Below are 25,369 nucleotides of genomic sequence, written 5' to 3' on the forward strand. Positions count from 1 at the left end.
AAAATACATCATGACTTTCCCGACGACCCAATATATAAAAGTAGCAGCAAATTTCATAACCAAGAAACAAAATTGTTTCACAGGGAGCCCTTCCTTGGGATCTGGGATGATGTAGAAATGTTACTGGCAAGCCCTATAGAAAAATGCTTGTCCTTCAGTGGCTAGCACTTTAGAGCCACGTGCCCTTGAAGTATTTATTATTAGTCTGATGTATATAACTGCGCAGAATACTGAACTGACCTTCATCTCTTCCTTAAAAAAATGTAGCATGTTTACAATAGTTTGTGATTTCACTAGGCGGTGGTCTCCTCTACCACTCCAGTTATATTGATCCAAGGTGGAGATGCCAGAACTGCCTCAGTACTGTGTAGTACTGAGGAAGAGGTCAACAGCCTCAGGAAAAGGAGAATATTAGAACGATGTTGTTACTTTAGACCAGATAGCCTTTAGACCTTCAAGCCATGGGAGGCCTAGAAGACAGTGCCTTCGCTAAGGTGCTGGGGCATGCACTGATGGTGGGGACACCAATCACTGAACAGCTCCGTGGTGGCTTCCTCTCTGTGCCAGGGCCAACAGCAGATAGTGCCTCTTTTCAATAGGATGGCAGGGTTCCAAAATGCAGACACGAAAATGCCAGATGGAAGGTAGACATGCTTACTATAATGGGCGGCAAGGCTAGCATGGTGTCTTGCTCCTCAGGGATCTGTGGCCGTAGTGAATACAGCATGGTGGCCTGACGGATAAGATAAGGTAGACAGAAACCAACGAGAGCTGTACTTGTACAACATTAACAAAAAAGTTAAGAGCTGGGGAGTGAACTTGTGATAATTCTCCACTTCAGTGGAAAACCATGGTCCTTCATCAGGTTTCCAGATCCAAGGTCACCATTAACAGACCCAGAACCCATGTGTTTGAAGGGAGACCATGACCCTTGATAAAGGCTCTTGCAACACTGGGACAAATAAATATTCCCCCAAAGCAAGCTTTTGCTATTTGACATCGTAACTGTACACAATGAAGAAAGCAAAAATTCTGCTAAAACCTTATCTGTTAGAAATGACTATTGTTAATCTTATATGAGCAACATTTCCAGAAATTTCTGTGAGAGATAGATAAATAACAGGGTAAGTAGATCTATAGACAAAAACAATTTTTTAGAGACAGGCTCATGCTGTTGTATGTTTGCCACTTTTTATGAAAATATTTAATTTTGTATGAAATTCATTGAAGTAAAAAACCAAGACAAACTGAAGGAATTCCTGAAGTTTAGAAGATGTTTTTTTCCATATGAGAGATGATTTCTTAGGACAGTAAGAAATAAAGGTTAAAAATACATTGAGGTTAGAGTCATTTTTAAATTTTATGGTTCAATTTTGAGAGCATTCGTTTGCTCCTTACTATAAAAAAATAAAATTAACATGCTACGCTTCCTTCTACCCAGCCCTATCACTCTATTTTGTCAATTATAGTATTATTTATACATTTGGAGGTTTGTAACATTCATATTTTGTTCTATAACCATAATTATATAGTTAGTTTTTTAATTTAACTCAATTATATGCTTACCACCAGGACGCTGAGCACAACTCCATATCTGAGCCCTTTTCTTTGATTCATCTGTTGACTACTGATATCACCATTAGCCAGCCTTCATTAAGCAGGTTCCCTGGTGGTGGTATATCCTATTTCCCCTGCAGCGTATATTATAGGTTCTGGATCAGCTTGACCTAGAGACCCCACTGACCACTCAACATTCATCCCTGGGAATGCACTGTACTTTTGCATCCTTCACTTTTTCCATGGTTTACTACCTTCCGGTCACCACTAACTCCATTAGACTTTAGTGTTGGTTAACCAGAAGTTCCTAGTAGTCCAAGGTAAGGAGGATATGCTACTGTGTGTTTACCTTTGATATGTTCCCACAAGTAAAGGACCAAACTGGAAAACCCAAAGAACTCTTTTAACATTTACTTACATGACAGGGACTAGAAACCAGTAAAACCTTGAATTTAAACATAGGTCCACCTTGATGATAGCCTTTGTGGTCATAAATATAATCATCAAGATGTTTCCAGAACATTAGGGTTTTTCTCCTGGACTCTTACCATTTATCAGGAAAGGGCACACTTGCCAGAAGATACAGTGAGGAAACCTAGGCAAAGACCAGGAATGGCTCATAACATCTAGAAGTTGGCCAAGGAGTGTTGGGCTAAGCAGACAAGCCTGCACGATTTCACCTTAAAAGGCTCCAGCAACCTTGAGATGTGTTCATTAATTAGTATCACTGAGCAACAGGCCCCAACAGCAAACTAATAATTATGAACATCTATGTTTAGGCTTGAAATTCCATTATCCATTTGACTTGTTCCTGATTTTTAAAAAATGAATAAACTGAAATTTGAGCATGGGCAGGGCCATTGATCAGTCTGTCAGAGCTCCTCAGATGACTCAGAGAACGTTGCTGTGAAAGTGCATTATGCCTAGAACCCAGAGCGAGATGGCGCCATTACTGACCATCTCACAGTGACAGCTGTTCATGCGTCTTTTCTTGGGGAAAAATCTGTAATTCTTCTCCCTCAATTTTAGGCCAATTGGTTACTTTTCGCTAGAGTACTGTAAAATATTTTGCTTTCTATCAGTTTTCAATCACATCCATTCTCCTAGTTTTTCTGAGGCTTTTAAGAAGATTTCAGGAGAACTTTCCACTTCCTTCTATTTCCTTTCAGTGTGTAAAACACTTGAATGATTTTAAGTAAAATTTATAATTTTGTTATAATGATGCTTGATATCATAACACACTGAGTAGAAATAATAATGTGTCCTAGAACTGAAAGTATTCTAACTCAATAATTCATACACTGGCTACCTGAAAGAAAACTGCAGTAATATCAATAAATTTTTAAATTCTAACCTTTGTTGGGATTAGCATTGTATTATAGTTCTGTGAACCGCAGAATAATAAAACATGCACATTTATTTTAAATAAGCAAAGAAAAATTTTCTTCATTACTTGGTATAGTGCATAAGGAGAAAACTTTTATATTATTTTTCCTGTATATTGCCAATAGTGGAATAATGTGGAAAAAGATTCCTAAAATTTAAATAAACCTAAATTCACTAGAATGCATCTTTATCCTCAAATGCAAAATAAATTTTTCCATATTATTTTATATATTATTTTGTTCTGATAAATATATACATTCCAGAGTTAGTATACTTTCCTTCTAAATAGTATAATAAATTTATGAGTGGTCAGAAATTTATTGCTGATCTCCCGATTCTCTAAGAAAAATCACAATAAGAAAAAATTTTGAAACCTGTGTTTAAAAGTAAATTTAATTTGTGTTTTGATTCTTAATTTGCAAGTTGAGGATGAGAATTTTAAGTCTCAAAAGAAAATGACTTCTGAAATTTAGTGCAGCATGCTTGCTTGGAGAAATGAATGCTATCGCTTTAAGATAAGGTAGTCTGGTGATTCATTGCACGAAACAAGATCGATTTGGAGGAGGCTCCTACTGTTAGCTTTTTTGAAGATGGATTCTCACGCCTAAAATAACACAACATATTCTAGATAACAGCAGTTTTTTCCCCTGAAATCCACCAAAACTGAAGAAAAATCCAAGTGACTGTTCTTAGCAGCTGTGTGGCCTGGAGTTCACGGGGGAAGCTGGCTTCCTGCAGTCCCCTATTCATCACCTGCTTCAAAGACAGCCTGGCTGGCTATAGTTTGCAGGCCAGGTAGGGTGCCATTGTGCACAGTCTGGGAGGATTAGTATCAAAGCTGCGGCAACCAGGCCCTTGGTCTCCGGCTGCCATTCAGTCTTGCAGGGAGAGGCTAAGACTGGCCAAGGTCACAGTCTCCAGTGTGGAGTGGACTGGGAAAGGATCCTGAGAATAGAATGCTTTTTATGAAATCATGGCACAGGCTTGCAGCACAGCAGGTGCCCCTCTGGAACACATAACATCTGTTTATGTTGGTATACCGTAGCTGACAATGAGATAATAGAGCTTTGAAATGTATCATTTTATTTTTAAAAAGACAACGATATATACAATAATCCAGATGCGTATTTAGCTTCGATCTTTTATTTGAAAATCATAAAGAAAACTGACCGATGTAATGGCTGCTTTTACATGTATATGTTTAAGCAAAAGCAAAGCGTACTGACTATTAACCATTTGTAACCATTGCTGATCAGGAATACCCGAATTCTTGGGGAGGAAATACCTAGCATTCAACATCATTTTTTTCAATGTTCAGGCATTTGTGTCAACAGATTTTAGGATTTACTGAATATGCCCAACTGTCTTGACTATTAGATTTGGATCCCCCCACCCCCCAAATGACAGTATTCAAGGGTGAGGTAATAATGACGCAAAAATAAAATTTTCAACCTGGACAAATTAGAGAAAAATTAAGCTGTCCATGAGTTGTCATGACGACAGGGATGTTCTGTTGATGAACTGTCCTCCTCATTGTCCAATCAGATAGTAGCGCTGAAGCTGGAGCATGAACAGGAGAAGACGCACCTATTACAGCAGCATAACGCACAGAAGGATAGCCTAGTCCGAGACCATGAACGGGAAATTGAAAACCTGGAAAAACAGCTTCGCGCTGCCAATATGGAGCACGAAAATCAAATTCAAGAGTTCAAGAAACGAGATTCACAGGTAATTATCAATAATATTTGATAAAACGGGTATCTATTTTTAAAAAGTCATCAGCGTTTAATGTTTTCTTATTCTTGTTGATGCACGCTGTTTGATCATTTGCAAAACTGACATATAAATGTGATTTTTTTTGTTTGTTTTCTTCCTTCCATTCTCCCCCCCCCCCTTTTTAGGGATGAATCAGGCTTTAACTACAGAAACCACAGGTAGCCAGATTAAAAATCCCATGGCGCGCTATAACTTGGCCCCTTTCTTATAATCTTGTCTCAGTTCCTTTCATGATGGATTTTTTTAAGGTATCTGCCCCTTACCCCTCCCCTAAGCCTTAGCAAATCCCTATGAAATATATCAGCCTCACTCCTTGCTTTTTGTTTTAATCTCTGCAGGTAATCAAGCAGCTGTTTTAATATTTGCTTTTCCTTCCTAGTGTTGCTTTTTTTCATTAGATTCTATATTTGATTAGATCACTCAGATGGTAATTGACAAAAATGAGTCCAGCGAAAGGCTCTTTCCCATCAGGTCTGTTGCTTTTTCCTACATGCACATACACATGCCTCCTAGACTCCATCTCTGTCGTCCCTGTTGGAAGCCATTTGGCAGAATAACCCCCAGCTGTGGTAGCATTTGACTCTTCAAACTTATGGATGAAATGTGCACTGGCAGCATGGAAAATTATCTTTATAAATTTCAGATGAAAAAAATCTTATTGAGCCTGTATCTTTGTAGTACAATACATTCTTTAGGGTATATATAATCAAAGGCCTTTAGTGTATCCTCTTGAGGAGATTGCTGTGAAATTTTATTAAAGAAAAATTGAAGAGCAATTGATAACAATAAAAAGATAATTTTCTTTTCTAATGAAACCATATCATATATGAGGTCTAAATACCTCTTTTCCCATTGAAATCTAACCATGTTATCCACACCACACCTAAGCTTCTTCCTAGGTATCCTTCCTCCCCAAATAATATAATTTTTAAACAATGAAATAAACCTCCTACTTGTTATAATATGTGTTTCAACAATTTTGTAATTATCTACCCATAAAAATACTGCTGATTAAATAGATGTTAATTTCTTGAGTGGTGGGTGGGAGGCGGTAAAGCAAAGAATAGGAGTTATTGGTTATTTTTCATTTGACCTTGAGTCTTTGACTTTCGAATAATATCTGGGCAATATAAATATACTCAGCACAGGTCTTTTTGTCAGTAACATCAGTTAATAGGGAGATTATTTATAATTTGTTTTATGGGGGTTGCTAACTAAGAAGGTGGTCATTGTAGCATAGCCATTGTACTGGAATAGTCAGGTGGTTCCTGTTCAATCAACGTGTATTATGTTTTTGCCCCCAGCCTCATTAGAGCCTTTATAAAACATCGGTGACCCTTTGATTATTAGCCATACAATTTATTAAGAATATTTTCAAATTTACATTCTCCTTCAAAGATGCTGCTAAACCTTACCATTGTCTTCTATGATAAGTAAGATATGTGGGTTCTGAGTAGGGTCTGTAGGGTCTGTTTTCCGGGGAGAATCGAATAATTGACACAATAAAATACATTAATTTATATAACTTACTACTATTTGGTGGTGTTGTGGATAGCTGGCACAAGTGGAGGCCAAATTTAGAGGAAATCTTGGTGATTTCTGCATATGTCGTATCTGCCATATATAGGGTGCGGTTCATCCAATGATAACAAAAGGGACATTTTGAATTATTACGTACAATTAAGCCACAGGGAGAGTATAATAAGGTTATTAATTGAATTTCTTCTAAGTGAAATATTAAGCATGAGGACCGAATGACTTCTTTAAATGCTGGAACATAGGATTATATTTCTCATATTTTGTGTCTTTCTTGAAATAATTGGTAATGCTGTCGTGGGAATGCTAGTAAGCAATGGAAACAGGCTAAATGCATTCTTGATCAAAATAAAAATGATTTTCTGTATCATGTTATCCTGAGTTAATTTTAGAGAATCTATATTTTTAAATTTTATCAGCAAGTTATATTTTTAGAAATCTTATCATGTATACCAAAATGCCAATAATTTTTATTTATTTTTGGTTATTGATTGAGGATATTATTTCAGAGTTTCCTTCAGGTAAGCCCTAAATTTTCCAAATGTATGTTTTCATGATTGTGTTCTAAATAATCTAGTGTATAATGCCTTTTAAGTCCTGAATTCCATTCACAGATTTCAAAAAATATAAAATAAGCATATATATTTTAAAAATGGAAGATCTTTTTCAAATCACTCACTGTTTTGTGGTATGATGCAAAACAAACACGAGTATCTTAAATATTGGATTGTATAATTTTTAAATTTTGTTTCCAGAGAGGTTTGATTTTCAATTCATGTTTGGCTGCTCTTTTTTAGCAATGGAGGCCATTTTGTAAAAAGGACTATTTGAAATATTTAACCAAAGAGGATCAGTGAAATATTTTGGATACTATGGCTTTGTTTGCTGCTTTTCCTCCATCAGATTCCTGAATGCAGACAGTATACCAAAAATCTACTTTTGGCCACTTCCAAATGTATTATATGTTACATGTTGATATTATAAAGTACAGTTACCTACCATAAGACAAATCATATATTAACTAGGAAGTCCTTTTTGGTGAATATGTTATATAATTATTACAGGTTAGTTGTTATTCAAGTAATTTCAGTTGTATAAAGAAATGATAAGATATAATAATGCAACTAAGGACAATTAACCATTTCCTTCATTTTAGTTGGTGTATTTAGCTAATTATTCATGCATATATTTCTGTCATAATACCTTAATTTTCAGTGGTAGGATATTTTATGTTGCAATTTGCTAAAATGCACATGATGTTTACCACCCTCGTACAAGATGTTTAGTCTGGTATCTATTTAAGGTCATCAGGTTTAAGAAAAAGCATCCAGATCAGTAGATATCAAGACATATAGAATTTACAACCTCATTGTCAAATATTTCTCATTTGTCAAATCCTTCTTATTGAAATTATTTTGGAGAAGGATTTGATTGATTCAATCGTGTTTTTTAATAAAGAAAATATAGATTTTCATTATGATTATTCTGGGAAAGCTTCTTCTAACATGGTAGTTCTACATGTAATTCTTGGTTTGCTTTTGAACTGCAATGTAGTGAAAGAATCTCTGTGGTTTATTCCTTTGAATTATATAGAAATAAAATAGAATGTAGGTTCCTTGATCCCTTAGTTGATCTTTTAGGACCCTGAACCACTAGAGATGGCTTGATCTTGTATGTTTGTTGCCGAAGTGAGTGGTGTGTATGAATACTGTAGGACTATTTACAGAGAACCTTTGTGATCTGCTCCAGAGGTGGTGTCTCCATCTTACATGACAGCTGTCTGCATGACCTGTTGAAGTACAGACAAATTGAGGAGTCAGGGTAACTAGGAGTACGGCAGCTACTGTGAACCACCATCAGTATAATGCAAATTAGATACAACAGACTTGAAGGTTATCAGTGAGACCTAAAAATATATGGAACTTCAAGTTTATAGTAAAACAGGTGTCTCCTAACGATGGCAACTCAGTGCCTTTGATTTCCTAAATTGAGAATCATTATTCTAATATGAACAATATTTGCATAATAAATATCAGATCATCTTGATTTTGACATATTAAACGACATTAAGATGCTACACCTATCACTGATTCTAAAATGTGGGATTTTAAAAAATCCTCTTTTTCCTCTTGTCTATTTTAAAAAGAAAAGTTTTCCAAGCAGATATTTGTAATAAAATAATTTTAATTTTTATTATTTCTTAATATTATATCTCAACATTATTTTCCATGAATTTGGGCACAAGATAAAAATCACTATTAGTATAAATTGGGTGTGTGTGTGTGTGTGCATACAGTGAATTAAGCAGTGACTGTCATTTTTCAAAGATTGCTTAAGGACAAATTTAACAATATGTATGTTCTGAAAGCTGTTAAACCTATACATGGTATTTGGGCTTTTTTGGGGAGTAGCATTTTTCTATTAAAAACACTTGATTTTAATTTCTTTATATTCCAACTACTTTCAAAAAGGATTTGAGGCAGAATTTTATAATATACACATGTTTAAACAGATAAGATATAACTGAAAATAACAACTAAGCAATAAATGATATTAAACACATCAGAAAATCAATACTTTAAAAAATCCTTCAGTTAAGTACAAGTTTTGGCTCTGAGCTTGCCTAGAAGCCACAGCAAAGAGGGAAACATGATGAATTGTGTAATTCTAATTATCTAATGAAAAAAATTATAGCAGTTTATATATTTTTTCTAATTTTGAAAGAAATTTATGACATGGGACTTAATATGAAGACAGCTGACCAATATAACTAATGATGTTCTCTATATGTTAAAACATTTGGAAATAAAATCTAGTGGGAAAACCTTAGATTCTTTTAACTACTTTCACAAAATGTAGTTAGCAGGTTTTATTTTAATGTGCCAAAATTTTATTTTAATTTGAGAATTCCATTCTCAAAATCAACAAACACAGTTGCTTTGAGAGATCCAATTTTGTATATATTATGAATCAAAAGAAAGTATATTTTAAGTCATGAGCCTAGCAAATTCTAGTACTATCTTTATATATCTGTCCCAGAAACCCTTATAAAATGTCTTTAGGAAGTAAAAATTAGAAAAAGATTGGAAATAGTTAAGACCTTGATGTTAATTTCCAAGTGTGTTATTACTCTCTCTTTCTCATATCTGATTTATTTGTCCTCTGAATTTACACTGTGGGAGATTATAAGAAATAATAAAATCAACTGGTAATTTGGTCCAGGAGTATAGGATATTTGTACCTGTACTAAAATGGTTCACATCCTACCTACATAACCTGAATAGTATTTCGCCATCAATATTTATTCACTAATATCATTTGCTTGGCTTTTATTTCTTTGGGTCAAACTGGACTGATTGCTTAGATAAAGCAAACTATGAAAATTATATTTCCCCCCAAAGTAATGAGACTGTTGCTGTTAATGTAATTGCTGTGTGTTCCTTCTTCTCCCCAGTGACACACATAGTCACATCAGAGTGGTTTCCACGTCTTCCAGCTGTGTACACACAGCACTTTGATACTCATCCCCTGATGCACTGCATTATTTGCATTAGAGGAAAGAACAGAGGAATTAAGTGGGTTTTATAAGTATTAAGTGGGTTTTGTTGCAGGGTGCATAATGCTTAATGTCAGATATTAGAAGAGTTTGTGGGAAAATATTTTTAACAATTCACTTTTTTATTTCACAAAAAGAAAATATTTTTTTAGTGGAGTGGTAGTAAAATCTCAATTACAGTTTTTAATTTAGTTTTTTTAAATGAAGTTTCATAATATTATCTAAGCACTATATTTAAGATAGCCCAAGAACTTACGGTGTACATTAAAATATAAATAGAGGTTTTCCTAACTAAGCTACTTTTAAAAAGCCTGTGAGGAAAATATTGTTTTTCTGACATCAAAAGCATAGGTTATACAGAATTTTCCAAATAGGACCAAAGTCCTTCTCATATTGATGGGAAGATCTCATTTTATTAGTATACAATAGTGGTGTGCCTAAGATTATTACATATAAATGTAATAGTGTATATTGTTTTATATATTATTATGTATATTACTTTGTATAAGAATACTATTTCTTAGGTGTTTAATTAGGATAACATATAGGAAGATGCCCTTTCAAGTAAAGTACTTTTTTTTGTAGGTCACTAGGTTTCTTTTTTCATTATAATTCTAAAATTCTGTAATCATTTTCATCTTATAAGCACAAGAGTGGCATATATACCCATAATTAAACTACTATAAATAATTCAACTTGGTCCTCATTGTGGAAAAAATAATATTTAGTTTAAAAAACAAAAACCAGTCTGAGACAAGGAAATTGATTTCTCTAAGAATGATCCATTTGTAGAAGCATTACACAGTGTATCTTCAGCACTGTGCATATTTTTTAAATGTGGCTGTTACCATGGAAACCACATTCTATGGCATGTAGTCCACTTTTAGATAAAGAATATTCTTTTTAAAGGCAAACCTTCCAAATAATAACATATAAAGTATTCCTTTTGAATTAGCAACTTTGGGTTAATTAATAATAATTGTTTTTAAAAAAATCTGTCTCTTGTTCTCATTACACTTAATTGATGGCTCTTGAAGAAGTAATAATTCCATGCTGGAGATATTTAAAATCGGGGGTATAATGGGGTAGCTCTGCAGTGGGGAAAATTGAGGCGATTGCAAGGGGACACAGATCTATGTATATGGTGTGTGCCTCCAGACAAGACGCTTTTAGTCACACCAAGTGTCTAAGTGTCCAGGAATAATTGAGTCAGATTACGCAATCTTAAGAGATGACCACATCCAATTATTTGTGTTTTTTAGATAAAGAACCTCTGGTTCAAGGACATTATCTTGACCAAGGTCATAGAACAGGGCTTTTTGGCTTCTTTATCTTAATTCAGTGCTCTTTGTTTACCTCACAGCCTCTTCCGAAAAAGATTTCAGATTTTTGGAGAGACCTGGACATGCAAGAAAGGAACGGGGTTATATGTGAATCTTTGCCTAGCACGGGAGAAAGACACTGGCACTCTTTGTCCCCCAGGAGATTCTCATCGCAGTTTGCATTTCTTTCAGTGATTTGCCATAGTTGACATTGCTACAAAGTCACACTTGAATCATGCTGCTTGAGTTCCGGTTTTAGTAAGCAGTACCTCTTACTTAGAACAACACTGAATCTTTATGCTTGTGAGTGTTTTAACAGCAGCAACACATATTTATTATATGCTTGCCATGTGCCAATCTCTCTGCTGGGTCCTTTACGTTGCATTATCTCTTTCAACACCTCCAGTACCCTGTAAGGATTAAATTTCCTATTTGGAAACTCTGTTTTGACCTTTTTATATGGGTCAGAAGATGACCATATGTATTTCCAATTTATTGGTGAAAAAGGATTCAGGAAGCATAAGTAAATTGCCGGAGGTTACCTAACTAGTAGTTAGTGTAGCAGATTCAGGGCAAAGGCCCCTACCCCGTACACCTATTTATATATGAGCTTGTTGTCTCTGAATCTCATTTATTCTGCATAAATTCCATTATACTTTCAATTTTGGGTTGTTAATACATTGCTAGATTTAAAATGCTGATACCCATAACTCAGACTATGTAAATGCAAATCGAGTTTTAGCCAGTAGTTTCGATCTTTCTCCAAAGCTGCCAGTCATGGTTATATCTCTATTCTGAGACAAATTAAACTCTGAAGAGATATGCATTTCTTAATATTTTATGTGGAATAGAATTCCTTCCCACAAATTTCAGAATTCGTAAAATGGAAAAATGAATATGTTTTTGAGTTGGGTTCACTTTAGGCTCTCACATTATTACTGAAATAAGAAGATATGCCCAGAGTAACAATCTAGTAACCTTTTAGGTCAGTGAGGCCCACCAATCTCTGTAAAAATTGCTTAGGAATTTGCATTTAGTATTGGTGAAAATGGTTTGTTGCGAATGGTTTGTTATAGGTGAATGTTATATTCACATACTAATTGGGAATATTACATAATAATCCATTCATTTTATGGAATGAATCTTTAAGTCTCAAGTACTTCAATGTTAGTATTTTTTTCCCTAAAGGAACCCTTGTAAGGATCCTATTATGTGACAGCTAGTTAAAACCTTTTCGAAGTGAGGTCAAGCAAGTTCAAACCTGGAGACTTTCTCAACAGAAATACAAGGAATAATTAGAAACTGTTTCTTTTAGAATCCGCAAAAGCAATTTATGTTGCTACAGTTTTTGCTTAATTCTAAAGTTATTTTGTTCAAAATGAAAACTTTTCAGATGAATTCATTTTTTTACATAAAATACCCCAGAGACAAACAAATAATGATTCCACATGTAGAATATCATTCCCGTTGATGTAAGGAAAAATACCTTCAGTTATTTTTAGCATAGTGCGCTTGCTTCCCTTCACCTCTGCCTCAGTGTAATTATTAAGAACGTTGGCAGAAATTATCTTTGAGGAAATATTGGGTGAGTAACTCTTCCTTGATGTCTTAGAAAAGTCATTTTTGGATTTCTGACTGTGTCAGTTCTCTAAGAGACATCCCTGGTGTCTTTATTTGTATATTTGAGGTAATTTTTGTGATAGAGAAGTTGAAGCCAAAGTGCAAGAAATGATTGGCAAAATGATGATATCACCTAGTGTTCAAAGAGCAGGCAAATTGAAGCTTATTAAACTGTCATTTTGTCTTCCATTCAGGGCTAATTGGAATCATGCCTAGTTGCATGATACGAAAGATATTTAACACCTGAGCATTTTTTCATGACAAAAGTGACAGAAATTGATGTCAGGGAGACCTTAAACTCCTGTTTGAGGAAGAGAGAAAGACATTACATAAAAATAATAGTCTGTTCTCAAACTACTTTAGTATTTGTGTAAAGAAAACATTTGAAAAATATTGTCATTAGGAGGGAACATTTCAAATATAAGAATTGGCCTGATTGAGACCTAAAGCATTGAAATTAGTGGATTAACGTGAAACTTGAGATAATGCTTTTCAATTGAAACAAATATTAAGATTCAGTGAAAATTATTTTTCTACACTTGTTTTAACAATTACGTATTTCCCCATGTACAAGACCCACCCTTTTTTGAAAAATTTGGGGTCTAAAAACTGGGTGCGTTTTATACATGGGGAATTTTACAGTATTTTACATTGTTACCCGAACTCCTCGAGTACTTTTGGATATTTGTATACTGGGAGGTTGGGGAAAGCTCACAAGAAATTAGAAAGAAACAATACACGATTATATTTGAAAATGTGTGTGATTTTTTCCGGTTCATTTTGATGTGTTTTGCTTAGGTGTGAAGTCAAGGCCGGGACTTATTAGTAATTTTTGAAACAGAGTTACTGTGTTCATTCCTCAGAGAATGTAGTTTCCTGAAGTATGTGTCCTGGGTCTGGAGGCCTCTTCCTTTGTTGGTGGGGCAGTTGCAATGTAGCATGAGTCTCGAGGGGTGTCTGTGTGTGTCCCCCACTGATACTATCATCGCTCTGTGCTCTAGAGGAGCTTTCAGTGAACATGGAACCAACCGTCCAGCCAGGCCTAGTATCTCAAAACAAGGGAATTTTCCAGTGGAAGGACTTGAAAGTTGCAGGTCTTTAAAAAGGTTAAAATTAAACTGGTGATTCATTCATCTTAAGTTTGCTCTTTCAGTCAGTATTTATTAAAGAAACGAACCCCAGATCCCTAGGGTCAAGTGGGACCTTATTTATTTTGTTATTTGCAAAGATGTCATTTAATGTACAAAATGCATGTGTTCGCCAAATGTTCCCTGAAAAGCTAATTTTTTGTAATGTAAACGTTATCCTTGCTTGTTGGGCAACTTTTATAATAGCTCTGGATAAAGTGATGTTGGCACATGCAACAAGAGACGTTGGAGTGTAAGGGCTGAAAACTTTTTGTTCTTCGGTTATTCAAATATTACTGCCAAAGCTGTCGTTAGACAAAAGCCATGAGTTCTAGGGTATGGTGTGTTCCCACTCCCCTCTCAAGGTCAGTCCTGATGTGCAGATGCTAGTTCAGGCTTTGGGGAACCTGGAAAAATGCATTCTTGTACTTTTGCCTCTCTGGCCACTTCTGGGACATCTAGGAAACATCACAAGCTATTGCCATAAAGTTGGTGTTTCTTCAAAAAGTAATCATTCAATTCAGAAACAAGGATAGCAGAATAAATTTCATAAAACTCATAATTATTGTTAATATTCTGATTGCTCTTTGAAATCTCATGGTTCCATACTGATATTGACAAAACGGAATTCTGTGACTCACGTTTTTATAATTGTGACTCTTTGGATAACATATAAATCAGATTTATTTCCACATAAGTTTTCCTAGCTGTACAAATTAGGCAGAATTATGTATATGGAATTTTCTTATGACATAGACGTGATTCAACTTTATTCAGTGAAGACTTTTTTTTAAAGGTTTTATTGGGGAATTGGGGGAGGGAACAGCGTTGGGGAATCAGGGAAGGGGAACAGACAAGTTGCTGTCCTTTTGTTCTTCAGTCTAGTTATGGAGGACGCCACTTCACTGGCCCATGTTGGTATTGTGATCATTGCGCTCTTCTGAGCTGAGGCAGATCGGTCGCCTGCCATTGGATGGCGGCTCATGCTGGCTGCCAGCCACTCACCGTAGCTCGTGGCAGTCCATTGCAGCCCCACTACAGCCTACGCCATCGCCGGTGATTCACGGCAGCCCAGCCCCAGGTCGAGCTGTTGTTCACCATCTTAGCTGTAGAGGGCGCAGCGTCACTGGCCCATATGGGATCCAAACTGGCGTCCCTGCTGCTCAGAGTTCACGCTCCCAAGCCAAGTCTTAATCAACGAGCCACTCGGTGGGCCCCAGTAAAGACTTTCTGAGTGCTGTTCTGTGCCAGACTCTGGGGCGGGGGTGAACATCTTTAGGGGATGCTTTCACACCCTGATGTGTGTGTATGTTGCCCCCAGAGTTGTGTAGGACGTGGCTATATGGCCCTAATGGGGTTCCTGCTCTCGGTATAGCAAAGAACAAGATAGATCAGTACCCTCCTCTGAAGGGACTTCCACTTGAGGGGATGGCAGATGATCACACACACACACACACACACACACACACACACACTCATAAGGGGAGTGTCACATAGCAATAACTGGGATGTGGAAAATTAGAATGGAGAGATATGATACAGTGACCGACTGACAGTGCTAGCTGGCCATCAGAGAAGGCCTCTCCAAGGAAGAGCTGTCTAAGCTAAGATCTGATTGATGAGAAGCCAGACTGAGGGACCGAAAATGATGCAGAGGCCGTGTCGAAGAATAAACTTGGAATCTACAAAAACTGGGAAAAGAGGCCTGTGTGGCATGAGCCTGGCAGGTACCGGGCAGGGCAGGGCTTTTGGGGAGTTGGGGCTTGATTGTAAATGTGATCGGAAGGCAGAGGCTTTTGAGCAGTAATCATTTGATTCATGTGTTTGAAAGGCCGTCGTGGCTGTTGTGTACAGTGCTGGGGGTCTGCATGACGTAGGTCTTTGAGGCTGTTGGGTTCGGTATAGGGAGTGAGGGGAGAGAGAATCCTTTAGAGTCTGGGTTTCAGCAGCTAGGTAGATGGTGGCGCTAAATATGAGGATGATCAGGAGGGAATAAAAACAAAAGTGGCCAAGCTAAGTTTTAAGCTACCTCTTAAACATCCAGCTGGAGATGTGCCAGACAGGGAGTTGGATACGCAAGTTGAGATGCCGGAAATAGGAATGTGGGCGTCATTGGCATACACACAGTAACTAGTGGATGGGTGCGATTACCTGGATGCAATTACCACGAAGACGGAAGTGCTGGTTCATGGTCCGTCTCACCACTTCCTGGCTCTATAACCTGAATAACCCACTTCATGTCTCCGATCATCATTTTCCACATCTGTAATACTCATTCATCCAGTTGGTATCATCTGTTGAGCTCCTACTATGCGCCAGACACTACGCTAGACCTTGGAATATTAAAAAAGAACAATCCCTGCCCTGCAGCTTATAGTCTATGGCGAAACAGGCATTGTGCATCTGTCATAAAAGGAGAGTAATAGGATTCCTACCAACAGATAGGATGACACAGATGAAGGTGACATCTTAGCACACATCAGAGGCTGCACAGAAAGGAGACACAGTAACAGCTCTGGTCAGAAGGACAAGCTGTGCTGGCCCACAGGTCCCCAGCAAGGCACCTTTTGCTGATTATACCACCTGATTGGGTGATGATTTAATCAGGCCCTTTGAGATACGTTCTTGACCATTCTTTGGTGTGGAGGGAGGTTAACACCCTCCTGGCCCCTTTCTACCCTCTGGAAACTTTGCTACATGCCTGCCTTCCCCACCATGTGGGTGAGGAACTGCTAACAATACTAGCATGGAAACAGACACTTACATCTGTGGCCTCCTCCAGCAGGCCCAGTCTTTAGGCCTTCCAGAGTTACACACACACACACACACACACACACACACACACACACACACACACACGAGTGATAAAGATGCTTTGATTCCAAGTGAAGATACAGCAGTCACGTATGTGGTGTGGGGACATAGGGTCTGGGGAGGTGATCAAAAAAGGTTGCATTGATGGAGATGTCGTATGCATTGAGTTTTAAAAATAAGTAGGACTTTGCTCTGCAAATTAGAATAGGGAAAGCATTCTGAACAGAAGGAGTTGCCTGAACAGTACCTGGAGGACACTTTCTGTCACGCTGAGAAGTCAGGACTGGATCCTCTTGAATCTACCGTCCCGTGTGGGGTTTGTACTGTCTGCGTGCGCTGCCATCCCTGTCCCGTCCATGTCTCCACCTCACTGTCCTGCTTCGGACACTTCTTTCCCCTTCTGGTTATTATTGAAACAGCATTCTTCCAAGTCGGCTCATTAGGATATAGGAACAAAAAAAAATCCCCCCAAAACAGAACTTCTATTTATGTGTATTTGTATTTAATCTTTTAAAAATACCTATTTTGTATTAATATAGTAGTGTTATGGATTTATACATATACACCCTGGGCTGCTTGCCCCCATTTTTTATGATGTGAGCGTCTAATTAAAAAGTTCAGAGATCATAACTGTAAACAATCAGAAGTCACTGGCGAGTTTTAAGCAGAGGACTAAGAATTGGAAGACCGATTGGAGACTGGTGACTACTTAGGAGGTGAGAAGGGGCCCAGTTGAGGCATTAGAAATGAGGAAAGTGGGGGTGACAGGGAGGGAGAGAGACGAGACCTAGATCGTGGTTTGATGTGCCACAGGACATTTAGGTGTCAGTGTCACTTAGAAAAGTGGAAATATAGGACTAGAGTTCAAAAGAGAGCTCTTCTGGGCCGGCCGAGTGGCGCGATGGTTAAGAGCTGGCTTGGGATGCCAGAGGGCCCCGGTTCGGATCCCACATATGAGGACCAAGGACACTGCCCTCTACAGCTAAGATGCTGAACAGCAGCTCAACCTGGAGCTGGGCTTGCGTGAGTCGCCCGCCACGGCGTAGGCTGCAGCCCCAGTGGCAGTGGGTTGCCATGGGCTACCGTGTGTAGCCAGCAGCCGCTGTGAGTGGCCAGCAGCCGCAGTGAGCGGCCGTCCAGAAGCCGGTGACTGATCTGCCTCGCCCGGGAAGAGCGCAATGATGGTGCCAACTTGGGCCAGTGAAGCAACGTCCTCCACAACTAGACTGAGGAACAAAAGGACAGCAACTTGTCTGTTCCCCTTCCCTGATTCCCCAATAAAAAAAATTAAAAAAAAAAAAAGAGAGAGCTCTTCTTTGGCAATAAAGATTTGAGAGGCGCCCGGATGGATGGTAATGGATCCTAAGGAGGGGGAATGGAAAGAGAACAGACAACGCTCCTTGCGTAAAGGAAGATGGAGGAAATAGAGCTGAACAAGAAGACTGAGAAAGTGGGTCAAGAGTGACAGGAAGGGAACCAAGAGAAAGTGGTATTTCAGAAGGGGAGAGGGGACAACAATAATGCCTAACTCCTGGACTGTTGTGAGAAATTGAAATGTTAGTTTATTTATTTAAATACGTGAACTGTGGCCACGCAACATAAATAGATTATCTGCACCAATGAACAAAAGTCTGCAGCAAGACATACACTTTGAGTCAGGGAGTGCATTTCATAGACAGGAGTCTTGAGGCACAGGTAAATGAAGCAGCTCAGGCAGCTAGTGGCAGAGTCCAGCATGATTGGCAGGCAACACTACACCAGGTTTCTTTGGTGATGTGAGGAGGGCCAACCACACGCCCCACCCAGCACCTTCAGTCCCACTGCCACTCCCGAGAGCAATGAGGGTTCAGGTCCCCAGAGAGCCTTGCCGGGGACAGAGAAAGGTTTCATAGCTCACGCAGAGAAGCAATGATCCATTGTCAGGATCACCCAAGGAGGCAAAAGGACCAGGTTTTGTTTGGGCCTACGTAAGCGCCAAGAGTTTGAGGCCCTGAGATCAGAGCGAGAACAGATCTAGCCTAGCATCAGTCAACAGGGGCTAAGGAGATCACAGCTGCTCTGGGCTCCCCTCAGATGCCCAGATTCTCAGACTGAGTCCCTCAGTAGACTAGTCTACCACCATGGCTGGGCTCTGTCAGTGACCTTGCCCGAAATACCTCCAAGGAGAATCTGGGCTGACTAACCTTCTCTCTCCTGCTGTCCCTTTTCTTTTTCTAATGCATTTGCCTTGACTAGGTAACTCATTCTTGTACTTAAAAATTCAAAAGAACTATATACAGTAAAATGAATTATTTAATGGGTAATTCATGAACCTTTTAAAATTTAAATGAAGAAAAATATAAGGTACAAGGAACAAATGATTTCTCTTAAGATGGGACTACTCTTGGTACATCTCCAAGGACTTCTTCATTTATCTCTGTTCATTCTTCCTGTACTGAATACCTTCCTGCAGCAGTAAGAGGAGATCTGCAGGAACTCCTAAGACAAAGCCTGCCCCTGGAAGAGTCCACAGTTTTGCCAGGCCATTCAGCAAGTCCACAAAGCGTCGCACAGGAGATCGTTGCTGTGACCTGGTCCCATGCCTTGCATCCCCAGTCAGAAGGCTGTGGGCGCCTGAAGGACCCAGGCCAGTCTTCGTAGAAGGGAAGAGCTGAGCAGCATTGAGGTAGAGAGGAAAATACCTGCCATAGCCACCATGCTGTAAAATTGTTTCGGACTAAATTGCTCTCATCAAGCTGAAATCCATTACACTGGAGAACTGGGAGTTTTGATGGGTGGAGAGAGTGTAAAAGGAGAAGGAAGGGGAATATTGCAGGAAGAGAACTTCCTGGGGGAATGCCATACGGGCGCTGCAGTCATTAGACTCGGCATCTGGAGGTAGAGAGAGGGGCCAAGAAAATGCTTCAGGAAGTGCAGACAAGGAGGTAGGGGAGGCTTCCGGCAACCTGCACCTGCTGCCTAGGGTTAGTAAGGACCAAACTGTCGTCACATGGAGACACTAGAGGAAACCGCCCCTCCCTTAGGGAAATGAACCCCAAGATTCATAGAAAACCTGGGGGGCAGGTGAGAGGCTTGCAGGTCATCAGCTTCTATAGGGTAAGGCTGCAGGCCACTGTCTGGGTTGGGGGGCACTGCTCACTCCCCTCTCTACTTCCCAAACGTCACTTCCTCCCCCTCACCCCACTCCCTGCCGGCTATCCCATCCGCTGGGCTGCCTCCACGTGGGTCCTGGCAGACTGGGCTGAACATTCGTTGTCAGAAGCACACAGATGTACGCGTCAGGGTTTGAGCAGTCATGGCCAGGTATGATTACAGCCTAAGGAAGGGGGCAGTGCTTCCAAGCTCCTGGATCTGGAGCTGTGGGAGGTTTCAACATGTTTCATTCAAATGTGCTTTTGTTGTCTACAGACATATATAATGGTTTCAACCAGAAATGACCTAGTTTTATTTTTGTATTTATTTTGAGAGAGTGAACTGAGCACATTGTTACCTGCTAGACACTTTTTCATACGCTCTCTGGGAGGAGGTAGGTGTTATCTCAGTTTTTACATAAGGGAAGACAGACCCAGGCTGTGCAGCTCTTAAGTGAAACAGCTAGGATTGGAACCCAAGCCTGTCCGACTTCAGAGCCTGTGAACTCTTTCTCCCCTGCTCCTCGTCATGATATATATTACAGGCTCACCCATTGGTGGGAAAGCCTTTCTTTCTTTTTTTTTTTTTTCTTCTACTCACTATGACTTGTGGTTAACATTCATGAGTAGTATGAGGGTAGTTTCACAGAACAAATCAAATTGACATGTCAGAACTACTTAGAAGGGCAAATAGTTTGGGGACTCGCTCAGTCCCTCCCCCAAACCCTAACAAAGTGTCCCCCAGCATTTTACACATGACATTACAGCTCTTTCTTTTTGAGTCGGCATTAACGTCAAACTGTAGTTATGGCTGCAGTTTTTTTTCCCCCCTAAGCAACTCTTTCTCTTCTGAAACCCAATGGCAGCCCATGGTTGTTTAGATTGAGCGCAGGAATGTTTTTAAACATTAATTTGTTTTGACATGAGTTGGTGCACAAATTAATTATTCAGGCACATATTGTTCCCTGTACATGAAAAGAATAAAACTGCAGTGAATCACATTCTAACTACCACATGCGAATCACAATGTTACTAGCAATCAGACTATTAAAGAACAAAAGCTGGCAACATATAGTAACTCTGCATTTGGCCAGTCCCACATAATTAGCATAAATATGTGAAGCAATCAGAACAGTTTGGGACTTCCTAGGAAAGTGTCCCTATTCTTATCTAGTTCTAAAAGAATGTGGAATAAACTATTCATTTAACCAAGTATAAAAATATGTCTGCTATGCAGTTATAATCATGTGTCATTAATCAGAAAATACTGCAGAAACTCTGACAAATTAAAAACACAAGGATGTGTCTGCAAGGGTTTTTTTAGCCATTAAAAAGCTGCTTCACCTCTCAGGCGAGCTCTTTTATGGCAACTTCTTGCTCAGTGTACTGACATCTTCAAAGGCTCTGACATCTGTCGGCCTTTGAACTACCATTAAAAAATATTATCCCATTTCCATTCTTTTATGCCCATTTTTTTAATTATAGCCCTTCTTTCAAGTTGGGAACATGGTTGGTTTAAATGATGCTGTCCTTTCGTTTTCAGCCACCCAGCTGCGGTTTGAATAAATTGATGTAGAATCAAAGGCGGGACTTTAAAGGAAAAAGGTTTGATGGACTTGGACTCCGAACCAGATGAGGTTTTATGATGAAAAGGGTTTAATCCCAGCACAGGCATTGCTTCTATCAGTTGAGCAGTACAAAGCAATTCATATATATAGGTTCACGCGAAATGATCTATTTTTTTTTTAACACACAGATCTCTTCAGGACTTGCAAATGTGGCATTAGCTAATATTCAGAGAGCTGATTTCCTTTCATCCACCAGAAGCTTATGATTATAGTACAGTTCTCGAATTGGAAATGAGAGCTGCAACACAGATTTAAAGCTGTGCTGTCTGATTTGTATTCAATATACATGTCACTGCGGGACGGGCGAGTCTGGGCCAAGCCGGTTCAATACAAGGGAAAAAACAGTTTCATCCTCTGAGATTCTTAGTCAGAATATCGCCAGCTAATTAAGACAGCAGTCTCATGACTATTAGCGAGGTGTTTGGTTGATTGGTATCTCTTAAAACTTGACAAGAAGGATTTGAGAATGCATCCTCTCCTTTATTATATATTCTTCTTGCAGTGTTAATGCGTTCAAGTGCATTGCAGGGTAATGAAGTGTAATCAGATAACTCCAACCACTTTTGTAAAAACGGAAAACAACAATCTTTAAACAATTACTTATTTTGCATTAAAGTATTTCCACTCATCCGATTATTGATCTGGAAAAAATCATTTATGAAAGCAGACTTCAACCTTGTCTTTGCTCAGTATACTTACTATTGAATGATAAATATTAGCTTGAGCTAAGTACTTAAGTAACTGGATAAGTAGTTAGATAAGTAGTTGAGGATATTTACAAACCTAGAACATAGATCCAAGTCCACTCTAATATGAAAAGCGACTACTTTTTAAAAATTTTCCAATTGGAATTCAGGATAAATAGTACTTTCAGTCCATTAGAAAATTTTCTTAAGATAACGTGCTCTTGCTTTATATTAGAAATTTGCTATTGCTCAGAATAAAACAAATGGTTTTTCCATTTACTTGGAAGTTTTGGTGCCATTTAATTGTACAGATTTGATCATTCTGTACCACTTTTTTTCATCCTCTTCAACTAGAATTTCTATTTTAAGCTATCAGTTAATATCCAAACCATAGTTTGAAAAAATTCTGAATATGTGTAGATTTAAGTTAGCAAAATGGATATAAGAAGAGCAATACTTTGATATTTCTCTTACTACACTTTACGGTCTATCTTATGTTCTAGAATGTTTCATTTTCTTTTTTTCTTTTTTCTTTTTCTCTTTTTGCCTTAGAAGAAAAACATGGAATAAAACACTCTCATAAAGGATTTACCAGGAAATATATTTTACACCTAGATTCATAAGAGTTTACTGAGTTACTTGAGAAAAGTTGGATTTCTCTCAGTATAACCCTCATGGTTTTTCTCTCTGGAATCCTATTTAACTTCCCCCTTTTTTAAATTATACTCTGAGCAGCCCATCTTCCACTGCTTTTAACCATGTAGTTAGGTTTTTATCACTGACTGCATCCCTTTCACGCTATCCTACTGGCTTAAGTCTGCATCTTCCCTGTGAATCCCAGTTTTCCTCCTGCTTCTCCCACTCATGCTAATTTCTTTTTTCCCCACTAGCTCTTCTACCTCTATGCTAAATATTGGAGTCTGGCCCCCCCTTTTCTAAAAATTCTCTTTATTCTTCTGTTACGTGATCATCTACATGTCAGCGGCCTTAAATAACAACTGTATGCTAAGAACCTCAAGCTCCCCATCTCTCATGTGAGGGCTGAACCAAATACCCAGCTACCCCTTGGCATCTTCTCTTAGATGGCTCGCAAACACCTCAAGCTTCACATGCCCACAGTGAAAGCTCTACGAACCACCGTCTGTGTGTCTATAAATGGTGTTGTTATACATTCCGTGCTCAAGCCAGAACTTGGAAGTCATTCTTGAATGGCGTCCCTTTCTCTTAATCCACCCAGACGTATTATTCAGCCCTCCAAATAGGTCTCTAATCCATTCACTTCCACCTGCTGCCCCCGTCCAGGCCACCACCATCTCTCCCCCAGAACTCCAGAGTAGTCTGCTAACTCATAGCCTTGCCTCCTTCTTGTTCTTCTTAACAGCCATATTGATCTGTCTCAAAATGTATATTGAACTAAGAAACTCCACAGCTTAAAATCCTTCACCAGCTCGGACTTAGACTAAACTCCAAGCTCCTTAGCATGGCCTACAGTACCCAGCATGATCTGGCCCTGCTGTTACCGTCTCAACATCTTCTCCAGCTGTTCTCCTCTTGATGCCTATGTTTGAGCCACACCGGGCTCCTCTGAGTTGCTAGAATATACCGTATCTTTCTTGCCTGCATACTTTGGCCCTTGCCTTTCACTGGAACGGGAAGGCTTTCACTCTCTTTGTATGACTGGCTTCTTCCCATTCTTTAAGTCTTAGCCTAGTTGTTCACTCCTCAAATAGGACTCCCTGATGGCTCTCTCTGAAAAAGGGCTTCCCCTGCAGTTCTCTGTGAAGAGGCAAAACTGAATTGGACATACTTATTCATAAAGGGAAAAGACAAACATAAGTAGAAAATAATGTGCTATGTAAGTGCAGTGTTAGAGACATAACGAGGCATTACACTCCGTTAAGGAGGAGACCTAAGCCGTTCTGGGAGAGGGCGCTGAGCGGGGCAGCTCCATTCTTCAGCACTGCGTGCTCCTTGGGCACTGCTCTTGTGGAAGCTTCTCCCAACTGAAGAACATATTACTGTTTCTTTAATATGTGTTCAGTAAATAAAAAATGATTTTATCTCCATACAGTTTCTCCCTGCAGAGGCTGCCATGTCCATAAGAAGCAGGAACATAATCAACAAAAGTTCCTTTTTTAGTTCTTCGTTGAAAGCCGCCATGATCAGCCAAGGAGTGAATTACGCTACTGACTTGGTGGTGTTGAAACAACATTCCTGTAGAGTTTAATGTTCCTCTCCATAATTTATATTCAAATCTTCAAAAAGAGGGTCAGTATAGAGGATGTCTTTAATTGTGTTGTCTTCTGTCGGCAATCGTTGAGATTGGTATGGTTTTATCTCAGAGACTTTCTAGGTGCTTTGGCACATAAGCTGAATTCTATGTAGAAATCCTGCTTTCATATCATTGAAGTGTTGCCACTACAAGGACAAATGTGGTAACTGTCATGATGTACTTACTGTGGTACCACAGAGCCATCGGTTATTCTTTTTATCCATGTCCAATGAGTATGATGTTATAATTAAGGATAGTTAGTTGGCAAAGGGTGCCTACTCTGAGATCATCTTCAAGAACTTCTTTAGCTCTCTTTCAGGCAATAAATTAACTTTTAAGGAGTAAAATAATAAAATGGTTGTTTGAAGCTATGTCTGACAGCCAACAGGTAAACACACACACACACACACACACACACACACACACACACACACACACACACACCTTTTTTCTGCTTTGCTTCCAAGTTTAATGTGTGAACATGGCTGCATCTGTTCTCGTAAAAATAGCACAAAGGGAAAAAATGCATTGGTTATAATAAAGTAACATTTCTCTGTGCTAGAGAGAGCTTTTGACTTCCTATTTTTTCCCCATAATCATAAACGTTCTCATCTGAGATCAAGAGTTTGGGATTAATAAATATTGTTTCTTTATGAGGCAAAGACTCTGAGGGGGAACAATCAGGAGACTTCATCTCTTGAATAAGGAAGGTTTAGACAGTTAACCGGAATTAGCACTGTCCATGTGTGTTGTATTGAGGTCAGAGGTAGACGACTGTCCCGCCCTCAGCACTCCACACCTCAGAATTACAAGGTGGTTAATTGCCTCTATCAAGCTTGTTCTAACTAAATCAAAGACCTCAGAAAGCCTTTGTGGCTCTTATTTTTTTCTCAAATTTTCATTTTGTCTTTTCACTCTGTGTTTTTGCAGATTTCCTTCTTTTTATGCTCAAGAATCA

The 25,369-nt window shown here is 38.8% G+C and overlaps 1 protein-coding gene across 2 annotated transcripts in view; it reads left to right on the forward strand.

Annotated features, from left to right (window-relative positions):
* CEP112 (centrosomal protein 112) overlaps nucleotides 1-25,369 on the forward strand; it is a 355,787-nt gene that overhangs the window by 162,273 nt on the left and 168,145 nt on the right. For both annotated transcript variants that reach the window (XM_019637812.1, XM_019637813.1), the window contains exon 20: nucleotides 4,489-4,671. In XM_019637812.1, coding sequence (XP_019493357.1) covers nucleotides 4,489-4,671 — 183 coding nt within the window. The remainder of the gene's footprint in view (nucleotides 1-4,488; nucleotides 4,672-25,369) is intronic.

This window comes from Hipposideros armiger, unplaced genomic scaffold (assembly GCF_001890085.2).
Source record: "Hipposideros armiger isolate ML-2016 unplaced genomic scaffold, ASM189008v1 scaffold_34, whole genome shotgun sequence".
NCBI classification, from domain to species: Eukaryota; Metazoa; Chordata; class Mammalia; order Chiroptera; family Hipposideridae; genus Hipposideros; species Hipposideros armiger.